The sequence below is a fragment of the Vombatus ursinus genome, unplaced genomic scaffold, assembly GCF_900497805.2.
Source record: "Vombatus ursinus unplaced genomic scaffold, bare-nosed wombat genome assembly UNPS02014900.1, whole genome shotgun sequence".
In the NCBI taxonomy this organism is placed as follows: Eukaryota; Metazoa; Chordata; class Mammalia; order Diprotodontia; family Vombatidae; genus Vombatus; species Vombatus ursinus.
Window position 1 is genome coordinate 103,010 of NW_020954678.1, and position 14,582 is coordinate 117,591.

The 14,582-nt window shown below is 43.8% G+C and overlaps 1 protein-coding gene across 1 annotated transcript in view; it reads left to right on the plus strand.

The window, feature by feature from the left end:
- The first annotated feature begins 1,005 nt into the window (after positions 1-1,005).
- The window catches only part of KARS (lysyl-tRNA synthetase), an 18,569-nt gene continuing 4,992 nt past the window's right edge, over positions 1,006-14,582 (plus strand). Inside the window, exons 1-5 of the mRNA XM_027843266.1 lie at positions 1,006-1,113; positions 11,722-11,875; positions 12,751-12,916; positions 13,886-13,979; positions 14,353-14,569. Of these exons, the coding sequence (XP_027699067.1) occupies positions 1,052-1,113; positions 11,722-11,875; positions 12,751-12,916; positions 13,886-13,979; positions 14,353-14,569 (693 nt within the window). The 5' untranslated portion in view covers positions 1,006-1,051. The remainder of the gene's footprint in view (positions 1,114-11,721; positions 11,876-12,750; positions 12,917-13,885; positions 13,980-14,352; positions 14,570-14,582) is intronic.

Below are 14,582 nucleotides of genomic sequence, written 5' to 3' on the forward strand. Positions count from 1 at the left end.
ATACAGGATGTCCCAAAAGTCTTAGTGAAGTTTTAAGCTTTAATAACTTGAAACTATTTAAGCAGTAGATGGAGTACTGGTGCTGGAGTCAGGAGGAACTCAGGTTCAAATGTGGCCTTAGACACTTACTAGCTGTGTGACCTTGGGCAAGTCACTTAACCCCGCTGGCCTCAGTTTCCTCTTCTTTAAAATGAGCTGAAGAAGGAAATGACAAACCCCTCCAGTATCTCTGCCAATAAAACCCCCAAAGGGGTCACGTAGAGTCAGATTTGACTGAAACATGAAGGAAATCTGTACTTCATTAGAGTATATGCTCATCAAGGAATGAATTTACTTGTATCATTATTTTTACCTCTTTGTATGCTGAGCACCTAGTACAAGTGGCCTGCACTTAGCAGGAGCTTAACCGAGGTTGAACTTTATTTGGTTGGAAATCTGATGGGAAGGGGGCGGGCACCACCTCTGCGCGTGCGCGAGCAGGGACTCAGCGTGGTATAGACTGAGGCTACCTCCTCTGCCTGCCCCGCGGCCGCTCTCCACCACCCCAGTGCTGAAGGAACCCACTCAGCAGCCGCTCAAAATTTAAACCTCCTCTCTCAATCCCCCGCCCCTTTCAGAGGGAGACGCCTCCGCGCGCCCACGAGCTCGAGCACGAGCGCTCGTTCACTGGACTGGCACTGCTTACCCCGCCCCACCATGCCTGCATTGAGCAAACCTTAGCTGGGGGGAAAAAAAAAAAGCACTTTATGCGCATGCGCCTCGAAAGGGGGGGAGGGGAGGCGCGGGGCAACAGTAGTGAGGAAGGAATACCTATATCTCCGCCCTCAAGGAAATCAACTGATGGTTCCTTTCCCTCCTGACTTAGGAGAGGTGCTGGAAGGGATAAAAAGAAATCATTCTTAGAAAGTGAGCTCTCGACTTCCTCAAGAAAAACGAAGTTCACAGTGCGCAGCCTCTGTCGGAGCCACGTTTCCTTCCGGATAAATACAGGTTTGACCCGGAAATCCCTATCGGAGCCCTAGTCCCTTTCAGGTCGGGCCCTGGGGTGAAGATGGCGGCGGTGCAGGCAGCGGTGGTGACCGAGGACGGCACCGAACCGAAACTGAGCAAAAAGTAAGCATTTCTGCGAGAGGGCTGGTGTCAGGAAAGGCCGTGGAGTCCGGGGTGGGGAACTACTCGGGTCTCCCTGGAGAGGAAGCTGTGCCTAGAGCTGTTCCGGCGGCTCTCGTGGGCGCTAACATGCTGCGAAGAAGCCGCCTTCGCTGCCGGAAACTACAAGCCCCAGCATGCACCGGGGCCTGCTAGAGCCCGGAGGTTTCGGTTTGGGGTCGGGGGAGCTCGTCTGAGAGGTCTTCCGTTCCCTGCCGCAGCCGCGCGTTTTCGTCCCGGGCTCAGTCCGGGTTAAAGGGGCGAGAAAGGGGGGAAAATGAAGGACTTGGGGAGAGACTTTCCTTTAGTCTCCTTTCTAGGGTTTATAGAGAGGATAGCAAAGAGATTTTGTGCTCCGCCCTTGCCTTCCCCGTCCCCACCCCCACACTCCCGGAAAGGAAGGGTTTTCCTGGAAATGGAGAGAGCAAGACTTTGCAAAGTACATTACACGTATTTCTTTTTATCCTCCCAACAACCTTGTGAGGTTGATGCTAATATTAGCCTAGTTTTACAAGTGAGGAAACTGAGGTAAGGTCAACAGTTAGGAAGTGTCCGAAGCAGAATTTGAACTCAGTTTTTCCCAAGTATACTTAAGATATCTCTTACCCAGTTATTTACATGTTGCCTCCCATTAGGCTGTAAGCTCCTTGAGGACAGGAACTGTTTAATTTAGTGTCACATCCCTTAGCGCTTAATAACATGCTTGTTGGTTGAACTGACTCTGTCATTCAAGGACTTCCCCTTATAGAAATCTTGAATTTATTCCTCAAGGATTTTCTGAAAGCAAGCTGAATCCTAGGTTGTTCCAGACAGCTTTCCGAAAGGGGGGGGGGTTGTTGCTTACCACATAGGCCCACATTTGATCCATAAATGTAAGGAAAGTTTATATTCACTTCTCAGATACTTACTGTTTTCATTTTTCTGTTTGAGCCTAGAATACAAAGCCCCACAGTGAATATTAAATTGGAGAGAATATAGATCTTACTCTCCAGTCAACTGTCTATTCATAAGTGTGTCTGTGGAGCTCAAATACAGAGCCTTGGCTAACTTTTTTTCCAAGCAACAGGTGTTTTCTCATGCCAAGCACTCAGGTTTTTCACCAGAGAGCTTCTCTCTCAGGTATACTAACAGTTTGAGTATGGAAAGTCAATAAGCATTTATTAAATACATATTATGTGCCAGGCACTGTGCCAAGCTAGGGATTCAAAGAAAAGCAAGAGACAATTGACATGTTGATTATTAAGAGGATATCAAGTTCAAGATGTCAAATAGGCAGCTGAAGATGTGAGACTGGAGGTTAAGAAAAGTTAGGGCTGGATAATTAGATTTTTGAGAATCATTAGCATGGAGATAATTTAATCCTTGGGAGCTGGTGAGATCACCAAGTGAAGTAGTATAGAGTATTTGGTGCATTTATAACCTGATCCCTTCCTGTCTTTCCAGTCTTCTTGAATATCTCCTCCACGTACTTTAAAGGTCCAGGTCAAAGCCCTGTGGGACCCTACCTTTAGTGGGCATAACCTGAATGGAGATCTAGCAAAGGAGACTGAGGAGTGATCAGATAGGTAGGAAGAGAGCCAGGAGAGAGTGGTATTCCAGAAACCTAGAGAGAAGAGAGTATCAAGGAGAAGAGGGAGATCAGCAGTGTTAGAGGCTGCAGAGAGGTCAAAAAGAATGAGGATTGAGTAAAGGCTACTGGATTTGGTAAATAAGGGATCATTGGTAACTTTAGAGAGAACATTTTCAGTTGAATGGTGACGTTAGAAGCAGACTGTAGAGAATGAAAGGCGAGGAAGTGGAGTCACCTTATTTGTGTATCGCCTTCTCAAGGAATTTAGCCACAAAGGGCAGAAGAGATGAAGGATGAGAATTACTCAGGATAGGCAGATGAAGTGAGAATTTTTTGAAGATGAGGGATAGATGGGCATGTTTGTAGGTAGTAGGAAGGCATCCAGTAGACAAGGAGATATTGAAGATAAGTGAGAATAACAGAGGAAGCAATGTATTGGAGGAGACACAGTGGAGTGGGATCACTTGTGCAGGTAGAGGGATTAGCCTTGGCAAGGAGTATGGCCTTCTTGCTGTGAGACGGGTGAAGGAAGAGATAGTGACAGAAGGCATCCGAGTGATACGGGATGAGGAAGAGGGAGCTCTCTGAATGACCTCAAATTTTTCAGTAAAATATGAGGCACGATTCTCAGCTCAGAAGGTAAGGGGGGATGAAAACTTTTGGAAGAGCCCCTGTAGAGAGTCAGAGAATGAGTTAGAGAAATGTGTAAAAGAATTGCTCTACCTTACAATCCATATCTTCCACCCAATCAAAATTCAATTAAGGTCATATAATACAAATTTGTAGTAGACCCAGTCGACATGGTTTCCTGATTTTTCTCCATTTTGGTTCAACAGATAGCGTGAGGACTTCATGTCTGAGGCTTTGCCAGGGAACAATCGGTAATATGAGGGGACTTGAGGATAGTGTAGACTTGAGCTGGTTCACCCAAGGGGACAAGAAGGGGAAAGGAGGAAGGTATGGATAGTGCAGGGATGATGGCCTGGGAGAGAACTGAGGGGACAAGGAATTGGAGATCTTGGTGTGGATAAAGAGTAGGCTTTGGTAAGGGAAGGCAGAGGGAGAGATGAAAAGATTATGGTCAGATAAGGGGATTTCAGTTCTTGAGCATGGAGTTGGTACTTTTGTGGGTGACATCAAGATCAAAAGTGAATCTTTGTGTAGGTAAGTTGGAGCAGAGAAGTAGGTTGTGTGTAATGAGTAGGTTGAGGAACTTGATGCTTAGGGTGTTTGAGGGAGTATCGGTCTATATGTTGAAGTCCCCTAGCATAAGGGTAGGAGTTGGGGAGGAGAGAAAGACTGTGAGCTAGGTATTGAACACCTTGGAGAAGGAATGAGGGAGTGTCTAGGATGTCTGTAGTTAACACCTTCCAGGATTTTGATTGGGTAGAAGATATGGATTGTGTGGCCCTCAGAGGAGAGATTTTTTTTTTTCTTTTTGGTGAGGCAATCAAGGTTAAATGACTTACCCAGGGTCACACAGTTAATATGTGTCAAGTGTCTAAGGTCAGATTTGAACTCAGGTCCTCCTGACTCCAAGGCTAGATTGGGGAGCAAAAAGTATTCCAATTTCTCCACCACGGCCAGTGCTGAAAAGGGATATGGTGCGGATCAAATAACATCATGAAAATAAAATTGATTATATTTTTAGACATTTATTCACGTAGAAGTCATTGCTGAATCAGCTACCTATCAACAGGCAGACCATGGACATCAATACCAAATTAGAAAAAGGAGTAACAAGAAGATAGAGGATACAACTGAGTTACTTCCAACTTAACTATTTAAATTAGCTTGTGATGCCGAGCCATAAATAAAGGAACCCACCATCGCAGCTTCCCAAGGAAGTTTAATCAGTGTAAGTCAATTGGCCCACAGAGCTCTAGGTAAGGTGGACACTGCCTCAGCCAGGAAACATGGTAGACCAGGGCAGCACCCATTCAGAATATGAGCTCATTTGCCAAATCTTCTTATAGAGGTATATGGCAAAAGATTGTGAGCAGCAGGGGAGGGAAAAGTAAGCCAGGTCATCTTAAGGTTGTTTAAGGAGGAAACTAGAGACAGAAGAGACCAAAAATGGAAAACCTCTGTGATGATTTTTATGACAGGCTCTCTTCTCCATCAGCAAGACCTGAACTTGCTGTTCTGTGCTCAGAATTTCTACCCCCTTGCCTCTTAGATTCTATTGATGTCTTTAAGACTCTTCTTCCATTGTTCCTCCTGCGGGAGAAGATGCCTCTCCCCATTGCCTTCCATATCCTTTCTGTTGGTCAGTCTTATGTGGACCTGGTTACTTCCATCTTGTCTCCCCCATTAGAATATGCCCTCCTTGGAGGCAGGGGCTAGTTCTGCATTCTTTGTATCCCCAGCACTGATTGACCATAAGGAAGTATAAATGGCCTGAGAGAAAGTGATTGGCAGCTCTGGGCTGTGATTGACACAGTTAGGGGAGCACTTAGGTATAAATTCTGGAGCTAACTGAATGAGGGGAGAATACCAGTTATTCAGAAAGAACATCACATTTTATTATGCCAGAAAAGGCACTGAGAATATCAGTAATTACTGATTGACAAGGTCTGATTCTTCATGGGGAGGTAATGTGTGGTACAGAGGAAAGAGCAGTGGATTTGAACTTAGAAGACCAATGTTTGAATGTCATTCTTGTCACTGACTGGTTGAGTGACTTAACCTTTCTGGGCCTCAGTTTCATCATTTGCAAAATGGAGGGATTGATTTAATGATATCTAATGTCTCTCCTAGCTCTGACAGCAAAATCTTAATGAGAATAATTTACACACACATCAAGAGTGTCCTTAGTAAAGATAAGAATGGAGCTGTTGGACTTTCATAAACATTATCATACAGTAGACTGCATTTTTACAGTTCCATAATTGACCAGAAGTCTAAAGAACACAAGATTCTACTGCACATACTGTTTGGTTATAAAAAAGCATTTTAGTGTCCAACAAAAAGTCACTTTAAAAGTTTTTCTGCCCCAGGGTTTCACCTATTCGTATGTCAGAATCTTACAAGATTCCTTGAAAGATACAATATAGAACTTTGCTTGTTGATACTCTTTAATTAATATCAAAATCTCTCTGAACTCTCCTAAAATAGGGAGATTACACTAACCAAAGATATCTGGCAACTAAGGAGCATGTGCAGTGTCAGATTGGGGAAAAGATTCTCCATAGATGGTGAGGTCCCTTACATGCTTCTTTGGCTGACATTGCTCTCATTGTATCAAGCACAGGAACATTGTAATATCCTAAAGGAAATCCATAATCATTTAAAAGAATTCAGCCTAACAGTGCACCTAGGAAAGTCCCGTTGGGGAAGGAATGCCTGCTGTCCAGACAGACAGGCAATTAGATGGTCACTCCATAGAGAGCTGCTTCAGCAGTGTGTGTCCCTTGGAAAGGTACTGTGGATAGCCAGTAAACAGGGCCCAAATTGATGAAGAGGAAGCAGTGCTTTTAATGACCTCAAGTTTTTCCCTGAAAGGCCCACCGTTTAAATATCAATATTCTTTCAGTAATGATGTGTGTCTGGAGGTTGTGGAATACCATGTTTTCTGAAGAATTCATTGTGGGTCACCCAAAGGACAGGGGTGAGGATAAATAGCCTGCAACATATCTACAACAGACGTGATGCAATCAGAGATGTGTGAATAGAAGAGGGAGGGAAAACCATGGAAAGCTCCATGCATTGTCAACTCAAGTTAGCAAACATTTATTAAGCACTTACTGTGTCAGGCGCTCTGCTAAACCCTTGCTCTCAAGGGGATTACACTCTAATGGGGGAAGAAAACACATAGAAGAAACCTGGGGTATCGCAGAGAAAATCCAGGAGTGCAGAGGGGAATGAAGACACGGCTGGCCTGGGTGTCCTTAAGAGGTTCCGGGAGGCCCCAGCCAACAGGAGAGAGGCGGGCAGGATGCAGGAGCAAGCTTTCAGGGAGGAGGGATTTCTGAGCAGAGTCAGGAGTGCAGCCTGCAGTGTCTTAGGTGGGGTAGGTTCCAGGTGCAGCTGCAGCTAAGATGGGGTGCTGGAGTCTGGAGAATCGGAAGAACTGCTGGGAGACTAGCTGGGAAAAGCTGCCAAAGCTGTCAGAGATTCATCCAGTTGCAATGAATTGGGTGCGGTGTGAATCCTCATCTTCCCTGTACTGGCAAGCAGCCCCAGACCCCATTCAGGGCTCACTGGAGGGCCCAGTGAGAACTGGTGCCCACCAAGACCCAGCTATCTCCTCCCCTTCACATCTTCCTACTTTCTGTCAACTTTCCGTTCCTGACAAGACCCTGAGTAATCATCCCCTCCCAAGGAGAACCCAGATTCCCTTTCCTCTTGGACTCTCAGAAACCTTCCCTCATTACTGAATGGTGGTAAGTAGCAACATAGTTGCTTGCGGAGGACTGATACACCTTGTCATCAACCCTAGTCCTTGAACCCTAAGGATCTTTGGGCTTTTCCATATAGCTCTTCTACATATGTTGTCTTCCCCAATGAGGCTGCCAGCTCCTTGAGAGAGGGACTGTCTTTTATTTCCCCAGTACATAGCTCGGTACTTGGCCCATAGTAAGCTCTTAAATAAATGCTTTTTCATTTCATTTCATGACTAAAGATCTAGAGGAAGGCTCCCACCACATTTTAGTTTAACCTCAGTTGTGGTACACAGAGAAATTGATAATGAAAATGAAAAACTGAAACAACAACCCTGGACGGTAGAGTCAGTTATTATCCTCGTTTTATTGTTCAGGAAGCTGAGGCAAACAGGTTAAATGACTTTCCTAGTACAAAAACTGGGCAACTTCCAGAATTAGCTTCCTTTAGTGATGAATAGCAGCTTTTGATTTCATCTGTCTTGGATGCTGCACAATTGATTTTCTCCCTCCCTTCTATCAGCCCCCTCCCTTTTCTTCCCCTTTTCCCTTACTATTTCTTCCCTACTTTCTATCCCCCCCTTCCTTTTCTTTCCCCTTGTCCCTCCTACTTCCTATAGGGTATGTTAGATTTCTAAACATAACTGGTTGTATTATTACCTCTTTGAGCTAAATCTGATGAAAGTAAGGGTCAAGCAATGCTCATCTCCCTGTCTTCTTTCCCTCTACTGTAATAGGTCTTTCTGCCTCTTCATGTGATGCAATGGTGAGGGTACCCTTTTCTGCCTCCTCCTTTCCTCTTCTCCAGGTACAATTCCTTTCCACCTCTTAATTAGATTTTTTTATCATCACATCAAAGTCAACTTAAACCATACCCTTTGTCTATATATACTCCTTTTAAATGTAATAAAAATACAATTCTCAGGAGTTACAAGTATCATCTTCCCTTGTACGGATGTAAACAGTGCGCTTTTTGACTACATGTTTTTTTTTTCTTTCCTGTTTATTTTTTTATGCCTCGCTTGAGTCTGGTATTTAAAGATCAGATTTTCTGTTGAGCGCTGTCTTTTCATCAGGAAGGTTTGGAAGTCCCCTATTTCATTGAATGTCCATCTCCTCCCCTGAAAGATCATGCTCACTCAGTTTCACCGGGTAGTAGATCCTTGGTTGTGATCCAAGCTCCTTTGCCTTATGGCCAATATTGTATTCCATGCTCTCTGAGATTTTCTCCCCAAAGCTTCTCCCATCCTCTGGAGTGGTTTTAGCCTAGAAGGTAGAACCTGGGGCATGCTCCTAAGCCTCCAACCCCCAGGGCACCAAGGTGCTCATGTATTGTTTTTCCTATTGCTGTGACTTTGGGGCAAAGTATGACACAGCTTTCTTGAATGGCTGAACCAAGTTCAGGGCACTGGGACCCTTCTGACAACTGTCATTTTCCTGTATTGTCACCTTGCCTATCTGATGGCCAAATGTCAGAATTACTTTCATTTGCATTTCTCTCATTATTAAGTATTTTGGAGCGTTTTTTTCTTGTGTTTGTTGATAGCTTCAATTTCTTCCTCTCAGAACTTCCTGTTCTCATCTTTTGACTATCTATTGGGGAATAGCTCCTGTTTTTATGAATTTGAATGTTCCATATATAGGATGTCTTAGTGTACTTTTAAGCCGTATCAAGATTTTTGGGACATCCTGTATGTATATCTTGGATACCAGGACCTTTATCGGAGAAATTTGCTGCAATGATTCCCCCCCCCCAATTGTCCTTCTAATCTTAACTGCTTTGGTTTTGTTTGTTCAAAAACTTGTAAATTTTATGTAATCAAAATTATCTGTTTCAGTTTCTGTGATCCTCAGTGTGCCTTGACTGGTCATGCATGAACTCTTTCCTTACCTTTCCATAATTGTGAGAGATGCATTCTTCCTTCTTTTACTTCCTTTTTTCCTCTAATAGTGTAACCCATTATGTTTAAGTCATGGAGCCATTTGAGGCTTATCTTGGAATATGGTGTCACGTTGGATTGGAAAGTAACACTTGTTCTTATAAATTGAGTCTATTCCTGATAATGGGATATCTGAAAAGTCTTAGTCCAGTTTTTAAGTTTTGTTGATCCACATCTAGTTTCTACCTGACTACTTCCTAGTTTTTCCAAGAATTTTTGTGAAATGGTGAGACTTGAGCCCAGTAGCTGTAGTATTTGGGATTACCAAACACTAAACTACTTTGTTTGCTACTATATGTCCATTACCTAGTCTGTTGCACTGATCTACCTCTAATAAATAAAAAAATCTTTTTCAATTATCAAGTATTTTTCTTCTCTGCCATCTTACTTCTGCACTAAGGTAAATGAGCATTTAACTAAGTAAAGCTCCATTTAGAGCTTATCTTGGTGTGCAGTCTCAGATGTTGCTCTATACCTAATTTGGGCCAAGTCGATTTCCAGTTTTCCCAGCAGTTTTTGTCCAAGACAAAAACCTTACCTCAGTATTTGAGGTCTTTGAGTTTATCAACCACTAAGCTACTAGATTTAGTTGACTGTTTGGTATGTTGCATACTTAATATTTGTAACCAAATACCAAATAGCTTTTAATTTTTTTTTAATTCTGAACTTCAGAAACACCCACTGGTGGGAGAGACTGGAGGCAGGGGAGAGCAGGTAGGAAGCAGTTCCCATAGTCCAATCAAAGATGATCAGGGTCTGAGCCAGGGCAATGGCTGTGAAGGTTGGGGGAAGTATGGGAGAGCCTGGGTGGGATAAGAAGGAAGAGGACACTTGCTAGTGTCTGAGAGAAGCTGAGGCAGCATGATGGGGTAATACAGAGGGCACTGTAGTTGTTTGGAGTCACTTGCTGCCTATGTGAGCTGGTTCTGAGTCTCAGTTCTCATATATGAGAATGAGGGAAGTGGTCCAGGTAGTTTCTCAGGTCCCTTCTGGACCTAAATCTAGGATGCCATGATGATTGTGCCTTCTACAGAAATAGGGGAGATGGGAAAAGTGGTCGATTTTTTTGTGGGAAAATGGAGTTCCATTTGGTACATACTGAGCTTGAAATGTCCAGCTGGCATTTAATGAATTGGATTGCCTCTAATGAGACATATGAGGGCTGGATATGTAGATTTGGAAATCATTTGCATAGAGGTGATCATTGAACCATGGGAACTTTTGAGAAAACAGTTTTAGAGACCAGAGAAAAAAGGGTCCAGGACAGTCTTAGAATACATCCATAGGAAGAGATGGGAAATCTGAGCATTTTTGTAGATATTGAAAGGAACCGTTGGATAAAGAGAATTCAAAAATTATATAAAGAAGTGATGATTGAAGGGGAAAACTTATGAAAGAAACAAGGGAATGGAGTTAATGAAAGAATATATATAAAAATGCTGGCTTTGTGCTAAGCACTGAGGATACAACTAGAAACACGAGGCAATCTCCACTCTCAAGAAATAACATTCTAATTGGAAGAGACAACAGATAGAGGAAAGAGGATTCATTTGCAGGGCAAGATGGAAAGACTAGCTGTCCTTGGGATTGAGTGAAAGGACAGATGGTAAGGCCTAGTCTAGTGAACCTTCATCTTACTATTATATCATTGTATTATACTTTATTATATTTTATTTTATTTTATTTTATCTGAAGGTGACTCTACTCATCTAAATTATGTGTGTGGCATGTTTGCCCACCAGGAGAAGAAAGGAAAAGGGGAAAACAAAAGTACGAGTAAAGGAGAAAGTAGCAAAAAAGGGGCATATTAAGGGTGATACATGAAGTATAAAAATCCTAATGCAGCATTGGAGTTCAGAAGACCTGGGTTCAAATCCTGCACTGGCAGATACTAGCTTTGTGACCTCTCCGAGCCTGCTGCCCCATCTGTAAAATGGGGCAGATGGCCTCTGAGCTTCCTTTCATCTCTGAAATTGTGATCCTAAATGAGAAATAGAAGGAGCCCCTGACAGCCTCCAATTTCTAGATAAAATAAAGAGAGAGGTCATCTGCTGCCTTCTTGGGCATGGGGGGGAAGAGGAGTTGGTGGCTTACATGTAAATCAGTGTGGTTTCCCATGATTCAAGTTAGATTGCCTCCTAAATAAGAGCTTCATCTTCTGGGATTTATCAGTTACAGGGATAGATTCTGCCCTGTGGGCAAACTGATTGGCAGGTACAGCTCCCAGTAAGGGAAGAGGCCAAGAGCCCTTCATTGTTCTGAGGATGACAGAGAGACAGTTTTCTTGGGCTGTGTGCTCTAATCAGCTTCTCTTTGTACATAGAATTTCCTTTCTGGGACTATAGACTTGGAAAAATGGGAGGGGTGATCTCTAGGGAAAAAAATTAATTTTCTTTTTTTGGGCATCAGACTCAGCCCTTGCATTTGTTTTCCCTTGCTCTCCTGTTAGGTTTTGGTTACGTTCTGAGCGCCGAGTATTTTATTTTGTCCATCTTCTCAATGCCTCTACTCCACCCCATTGCTTGTTTGGTGGTTAGGTGATTAAATGGTTGATTGGTAACTCTTCAGGTGTAGGACTGAATTAGAGTGAGCACGCCTTGGGAAGTTGATACATTGGAGAAGATCTTACTGGTTTCCCCAAGCAATCGCCATGCTGAATTTTGTCATTTTCTTTACCCAGTGAGCTGAAGAGACGTTTGAAGGCAGAGAAGAAAATGGCTGAGAAGGAGGCAAAGCATAAAGAGCTCAGCGAGAAGCAGATGAATCAGTCCCCCACCGCCAGTCACATCACTGACGATGACGTGCCCCCTGAGGAGGAAAGCCTGGACCCAAATGTGCGTTTGAACTTTGTCACTTGGCAAGCCCTCCTCTCTTCCTGTCTTCCCTATTACTGTTGAGGGTACCACCACCATCTCCATTACCAAGCTCACAACCCAGCTGTCATCCCCAACTCCTCACTCTGTGCCCCCCACCCACTCCCGTCCAATGTGTTGCTAAGTCTGTCAGTTCTACCTTTGTGACATTTCTCCCTACGATCCCCTCTGACACTGTAGTTACCTTGATGTGGGCCCTAATCCCCTCAAGCCTGGACTATTGAAACAGACTGATGGCTGGTCTCTCTGCCTCAAGTTTCTCCCCACCCTGGTTCAGCCCCTCACTTGGCTATAAGGTGATACTCTTAAAGCAAGGTCTAAACAGATCACCCTCCCTTCCCCTCTTCGCTAAACTCCAGTGGTTTTTCATTACTTCCAGGATCAAATATAGAATCCTTTGTTTTAAAGTCCTTCATAACCTGACCCTGTCCTACCTTTCTGATCTTATACCTTACTCCCTTCCACAGACTGGTCCTCTGACAAGATAATTCACTCCATGCTGTCCTGGCTGTCCCCTGTGCCTGGAACTCTTTCCCTCCTTACCTCCACCTCCTGGCTGCCCTAGCTTCCTTCAGGATTCAGCTAAAATCCCACCAGGAAGCCTTCCTCATCCCCCCTAAAGCCAATGCTTTCTCACTAAGGTTTTTTCCAGTTTATCCTATCTATGGCTTTGTTTACATGTTGTGTTCCCCACTAGATTGGGAGCTCCTTGAGGGCAAGGAGGCTCTTTTGACTTTGTTTATATCCCCAGTGCTTAGCCCAGGGCCTGGCCCATAGAAGGGGCTTAATAAGTGCTTATTAACTTGACATCTTGGGCTGAATTGTTTTGATGACAGCAATATTACAAGATCCGCAGCCAGGCAATCCAGCAGCTGAAGGTCAGTGGAGAGGACCCCTACCCACACAAGTTCCATGTAGACAGCTCACTCACCCACTTCATTGAGCAGTATAATCATTTACAACCAGGTGACCACCTGACTGACATCACCGTGAGAGTGGCAGGTGAGTATTATCAGGCAGTAACCCCTCCTGAACTCTAGTTCTACAGTGGGCCGTGAATTGTTTTGGGGGAAATAAAAGGTTTTTTCCTTTAGAAAAATACTTCCAGTCTGTTGGTTCGGTTGGGGAAAGGTAACATCTCTCTCTCAGGAAAACTTCTATTCTAGCTCTCCACAAATAAGGAGGGTAATCCTTAGGCATCCAGTTATGTTTAGAAGAGATGTGTTAAGGGATCTGTGAATGAGGAAACCAGGACAAGAAATAAGGATGGTAATGTGTAACCTTTGAGGGGGAGTGGTGTTACCCCTCAAGGCAGCTGTAATCTGTGCCATTAGGACCAGGCCATGGCTCTAGGTTCATGAAAAACGTGGAACTCATCAGCTGAGGTAACATTTGGACTCACTGTATCCTGTAACCTATCCCAGTAGCACTGGAGTTCTGTTGCTTCTGGATCAAAGCAGCTAGTTTGCTACTTAGTTTGATTAGAAGAAAGTGTCTCTAGGACCTCACAGTGGGCTCTGTTCTGCTGTTTTCCATAAACCTGACACAAGTATGAAGAGTACTCTTTAACACCAATTATCACAAAATGGCTTCTAACTTTACCAGTGAAGGTCTTTTACTTTTTTCTTTTAAAAAAAAAAGTTCTTTTCAGTTCTGAATTTTCTCCTCTCTTCTCCTTTCCCCTTCACCATCCATTGATAAGGCATGAAAAGCAAAATCCATTATAAATACATATAGTCATGTAAAACATTCCCACATTAGCCATGTTTCCCCTTCCTCCCCCCCCCAAAAAGAAGAAAATGTGCTTTGGTTTGCATACTGAGGCCATCAGCTCTCTATCTGGAGAAGGATGGCATGTTTCATCATCAGGCTTTAGAACTGTGCTTGATTATTGTATTGATCAGTTATTAAATCTTTTGAATTTTGATGTTATTATATAAATTGTCCTATTGGTTCTTTGTTTCTCTGTAGGCCGGATCCATGCAAAGCGGGCTTCTGGGGGAAAACTCATCTTTTATGATCTTCGAGGAGAGGGAGTCAAGCTACAAGTGATGGCCAATTCCAGGTATGGAAGGCTTCCATGGGCTGGCCCATCCCTTATGGAGTTTGGAGGTGATGTTCTTGTTTTTCCAACCCTGTTATCTAAGGTAGAGTATGTGGAAGCTGAGTAGGTGAGCAGAGCTCAAGTCAATCAGTTAACTAGAACTTATTGAATGTGTGGATGGAAAAGAGCAGTAAACTATGTCAAGAGGGAGGGAGGTCTGGCTGTGGGAGGGAAATGGGAACAGGATCCTGCCCACAATGTTTAGAATCTAAAAGGAGCTAAAGGAACCACCTTACGTGTTGGTTTAGGATTTTAGTGAGGGATCTAGGGTGAGAGCACAGGTCATCATGAACTTGAGCTACTGTGTACTGAATTGAATGTCCCTTCCCCTCAGGAATTATAAGTCAGAAGAAGAATTTGTTCATATAAATAACAAACTTCGACGGGGAGACATTATTGGGGTTCAAGGGAATCCGGGCAAGACCAAGAAGGGAGAGCTGAGCATCATTCCCCACGAGATTACGCTCCTGTCGCCATGTCTTCATATGTTGCCTCACCTTCATTTTGGCCTCAAAGACAAGGTGAGCTCGCGGCGCCTCCTCCCTGTGATTCCAGTCCTTTTTA